The sequence below is a fragment of the Penaeus japonicus genome, unplaced genomic scaffold (assembly GCF_977035675.1).
Source record: "Penaeus japonicus unplaced genomic scaffold, GWHDUDI00000001_assembly GWHDUDI00000011, whole genome shotgun sequence".
NCBI lineage: Eukaryota > Metazoa > Arthropoda > Malacostraca > Decapoda > Penaeidae > Penaeus > Penaeus japonicus.
Window position 1 is genome coordinate 34,686,846 of NW_028234413.1, and position 5,000 is coordinate 34,691,845.

Here is a 5,000-nt window from a genome sequence, read left to right on the forward strand (position 1 = left end):
TTATCTTTCCAGGAATTTGAGGTATCCTTTTTGACTGCTTACATATAGTAACTATTTGTATATCACAGTTGCACATGGGTCCACTTTAAATGTGGCAGATCGCAAAGACCCAATCAACAGTGGTCAGGTGGCCTTGCTGGTCGCAAGGACTATGTCAAGAACAAAAGTCGTGTAGCATGAATGAAGCTTCAAAACCTATCTAATGAAACCAACAAGGGTCGCATTACTTGGCTCCGAGACAAAATTCGGAACATGATTTACATATTTTACCCTTAACTGTATGTCCATTTGCTATCGTTCATAGAACAATGGAAGGATAATACAGCGTTAAATGAAAAATAAATATTCAATATCGTCTGTCACGTCAATTGCAACGGTCACTAGCAGACTTAAAGACAACTAAACAAAAATCTTTTGGTTCTTGCATTTCAGAATTTATATCACTTTTTTACATCATATATGAATAATTACTCACTGTAAATTACTTATATGAATAGATGGTATGAATGGTTTCATTTCATGGACATTAATTTTAGATACAGGTATTCATCATATCAGTTCTTCATTTCATACTTGCAATGATATCAAGGCAATTTTACACTCACTAATAAAAACTTTCTCATTACTCTTTGTAAAAAAAAATATAATAAATAAAATAAAAAATAAGTAGCTTATTTCAAAAAAGCTCTGCAATTTCCAAGTACTTCACAAATATTTCAACATCAAACACAACCAAACTGTTCAAAAATATATACATATCGAGAAAGAATATGGAGGAAAAGGAGCACACCTCACATGTCCCTTTTTAATTTTATTGATTTTACATCCTTGTCTTTTCATGTACATTCAGAATCCTCAGAACTTTCTTTATTGTTTCCTGCTTGGGTTTGTGCAGTTTTAAGCATTAAGAGCCTTGATAAACTATATAAAACTCGTAAATGTACCCATGAAAAAGCTTGTTAAATACAATTCTCTACGTATGATTCTGTACTGCCTACAGTGGCACATATAAGTCAATTAAAATTCTGTGAAGTGATTACTGCTTTTTTGCTACACAATTATGCTATATCTCAGCATTAAACACTCACTTGCACATGTTCCTTCCTCACCTGTTCAGTGTTATCGCTTTTCAGTTGGTACTGATAGTTCAATCAAATAATGTTTGTCACAATTTATCATGTGCAATCAGCAAGCCCCTCATCATCATTCATAAATCATAAGTAGTTATATATAAAGATGAAATCATGTTACAACAGTGTGGTAAAGTAACTAATACATCTAATATGACAAACGACCATGTGCCATGCTTTTACAAAAGTGTAAAATTAAAAATCATCAGTCAAACTACATAACAATGGCTTTCAATAAGACCACTAAGTCGTGTTGACTATTTAGGACTGCAAGATAGTACAGCCAAATTCCTTTCTTGATAAAGACCAGAACATGATGATATCCAGGGAAAAGTTCAATTCTCACATCCACCACAGACTTTAAGTCACTTTTTCTGGTTAATCAGTCTACAAATTTTCATTTCTACATATACCAGTTCAGGATTTCTTTCATAATCAATTGCATTTTTTTCCGTCATAAGAGCATTGTCAAGGAAATTGGCAGCTAATCTGCATACACCATGGAGCACTTATTGAGAACTAGCACAGAGCATAAAAATGCATTCACTTTGACAATTATATCACAGTTTGTTTCTTCATTGTACATTTAACCAATACAGAGTTTAATGGAAGGACTTACTGGATCATAGAATTTTCTTAGTTTCTGATCCTTGCAATCTAGACATCCTAAGGCCCTTAAGGGTGATTACAACAAAGCAGAGGTAGAGTTTCACTTAAACAAACAAACAAACAAAAGAAAACACTGATAATAACCTAAGAGTAAATAAAAATGACTGAATTAAAAACACATTATCAACTTCATACATCTGCTAGCATCAAAGCATTAAAAAATCCAACTAATTGTAAAAACTTTTCAATGAAACTATGAAGCTGTAAAATTTCAATGAAAGCCTGAGATTAGTCATGCATCATCAAGGGCACTTAAAGACTTCAGTACCATTCTTGTAATGGTTGATTCCAGCTGGGAAAATCACAGACAAGATATAAGATTCAGTTCTCAGTACTACATTTTCATCTCTGACAAGAACTACAGTTTATTAAGAATTTTCCACTTCACTGTTTTCTGCTAAGCTTGCATTATTGCTCTCCAGTTTCTACAGTTTATATCAACTTCTCTTGTTACAGTTCCTCTATCTGAATGGACACCTGCCACTAGGAACTAGAGCTAACAAAAAACTTAATAAAATGTTAATGATATGCAAGAAAAGACTGAGTCACATCCAGTTGCAGGTGCCTAACTAACATTTGCATCAGATAATAAATTGTTAAGAATATCAATTGCTTAAAATCATATGCCATACAAATGGCACACTGTAAGAACATTTTTGTAAATACACTTTCTTGTCCATAATGTAATAAACCATAATTGTCATTTTAATGCCATCTATATACAATATATGGTCACCTTAATATATAAATTTTGCACCAATTCACTGAGGTGATACTTACATTACAAGTACAAAAAAATAAACACTTATGACTTTGTCTTCATCAAATTCTATAGACTATTTTATGAATAAACCTAAATCAGCAACTATTTCATGAAATGCATTAGGAACAAGTCACTTATTCATGAGAAAGATAACAACATGATTGGTACATAATAACTTTGTGGAATGAGTTTTTTTTTTTAATTGTGAGTTGGCGATGCATTTATTAATACTCAGATGTGGAAATGAATATCATCTCTGAAACCTTATCCTATTGAAATTCATTTACATAGTATGATAATCTTCTTAAATCACAGTGTTACAAGTCCAACTTTGTTTTCAACCAACATCTCTCTTCCCACCTTTCACATTTAATGCCACAATAAATTAATGCGTGATATATACAGACAAAGAGATCATTTATCTTCATACATCCTGAGCCTTTGGAGCCACAACGTTTCCACACACATCCCAAGGCTCTGAAACTTTTTGGTTCTACTCGATTAAATCTGCTTTTCCATCTTGATCCTTGACAACTTTTGAATTCTCTGTGCTTTTTAGTGTCTCGAGTGTTAGCTTTGATGATCCTTGCTGCCATGTCCAAACATTACACTAGAGTCTCCTTTATTGGCTAATCAGCATGCAGTAGTGGAAACGACTTCCTCCTACAAAGTTGGTGGCTGTGACAATCTATGGTGCGGCTGATAGGGACCAACAGTGCGTCTCCTCTAGTCTTCTCCAAGCTTTTCGATTTCTTCAACATTGTTGTAGTCCAATTTCTCAATCTTAATGTCTGGAAAAAAATGATAACGTTACTGGTTTACCTGTTATTTCTCAATCTTTATGTATGGAAAAAAGTGATTGTTACTCGCTTACCTGTTATTAGCCACAATGACTAGACAGACTAAAGCTTGGAATTTAAAACTCTTGCGTCTATTAACCCCTAAAGTCCTATTTGCCACGACTGTGGTGGAGCCCAGCCTCTGTATTATTTCCTAATTGCCACTATCGTGGAAAGCCTGTCAAAAACTGGAAGGAATTTTTCCTGATTTTTTTCTTTTTTTTATTATGAATGGGACATATGGAGTATCTACCAATATTTTTAGTAATGTCTGGCAAGTTTCCTCCTCCAACATCCACTATACGAGTCCCATATCCCCATGCTCTGAATCAGACCTTCCTTTCCTTCAGCCTCAGTTTTATGTTGCCTCATGCTAATGTCTTTTTTCTTTTTATATATCTGCATGAATATTCCATTGTTTTCTATGAAGAAACATGGTCCGTTTCTGGCTTTATTTGTGCAATTTTTGCATGTTTTGTATGCAGGTGGTTTATATGCATGGTAGCTTATTTCAATTTTCCTTTGAAGGATAATAGCTATCCTTTTTTCAACTATGAGGAGTAAGTATGACAGTTTTTAAAACTCTGATCCTCTACTGTGCACTCTGTATCTAACAAATGACAATGAAATATACATTTTATGGTGTGTAAATTCAAGCTCCTGTAATGCAATACCAAAACTGACATTGGTGAAACGTGAAAAAACATGGGGGATTAAATAGGAGGAGGAGGAGGGGATGGGAGAAGCGGAACACAGAAGTAAAATTCAGTGCAATACATTCTTCTATCTCTCATGAATACCAACACAAAAGATAACTCACTGAAGTGCTGCTCAATCTCCTTCAGGATGAGGATGTCGCTGCGTCCTTCCACAATGTTGATGGCATTGCCAGTTTTGCCGAATCTTCCCGTGCGACCAATACGGTGGAGGTAAGTCTCACAGTCAGCCTCCCGCGAACCAGGTTTCACTGGCAGGTCATAGTTCACTACCAAGTTGACCTGAAGTATTTAACATAAGAGAATCAGAAAATAAACATATGAAAGAAACCTGACATTAAAACATTCATATGTGAAACGAAAAAATGTGAAAGCATAAAATACAAATGTTTTCTAATCATCAATGCATACTTGAGCTGAAGCAACCAACTCACCGACTCAACATCAATGCCACGAGCAAGAACGTTGGTGCAGATGAGGACACGTTCCTGACCCTCACGGTAACGAGTAAGTACTCTAACCCTCTCATCTGGTGTCAGGTCACCTGCACAAGAGAGATTTAATTTTTTCATGTAATGCATATTAGAATATGAGCAAAACAAAAACAAACTTATGGTAATGAAATTACATTATTCGAGTACACCCACTTCCAAAATAAAAAGAAAGATACAAAAGGAGAAGATAGTGAGAGAGAAGGACAATTCTCACCTGTCAGCAACGCCACTTGATGCCCATCTTGCTTCAGTCGCGAAGCCAAGGAGCTGGCACTTCGCTTGGTGTGGCAGAAGAACATGGAGTTACCAACAGGGATGGTGTAGATGTTTGAGATGGCCAAGTATTTCTCCTCGTCATTTTTACACTCCACGTACATCTGAGGGAAATT

The 5,000-nt window shown here is 35.2% G+C and overlaps 1 protein-coding gene across 1 annotated transcript in view; it reads right to left on the bottom strand.

Annotated features, from left to right (window-relative positions):
- Positions 1-802: 802 nt before the first annotated feature.
- Dbp80 (putative ATP-dependent RNA helicase Dbp80) overlaps positions 803-5,000 on the bottom strand; it is a 12,046-nt gene continuing 7,848 nt past the window's right edge. The window contains exons 7-10 of the mRNA XM_043021049.2: positions 4,826-4,988; positions 4,552-4,661; positions 4,222-4,399; positions 803-3,353 (exon numbers count right to left, since the gene is read on the bottom strand). Coding sequence (XP_042876983.1) covers positions 3,289-3,353; positions 4,222-4,399; positions 4,552-4,661; positions 4,826-4,988 — 516 coding nt within the window. The 3' untranslated portion in view covers positions 803-3,288. The remainder of the gene's footprint in view (positions 3,354-4,221; positions 4,400-4,551; positions 4,662-4,825; positions 4,989-5,000) is intronic.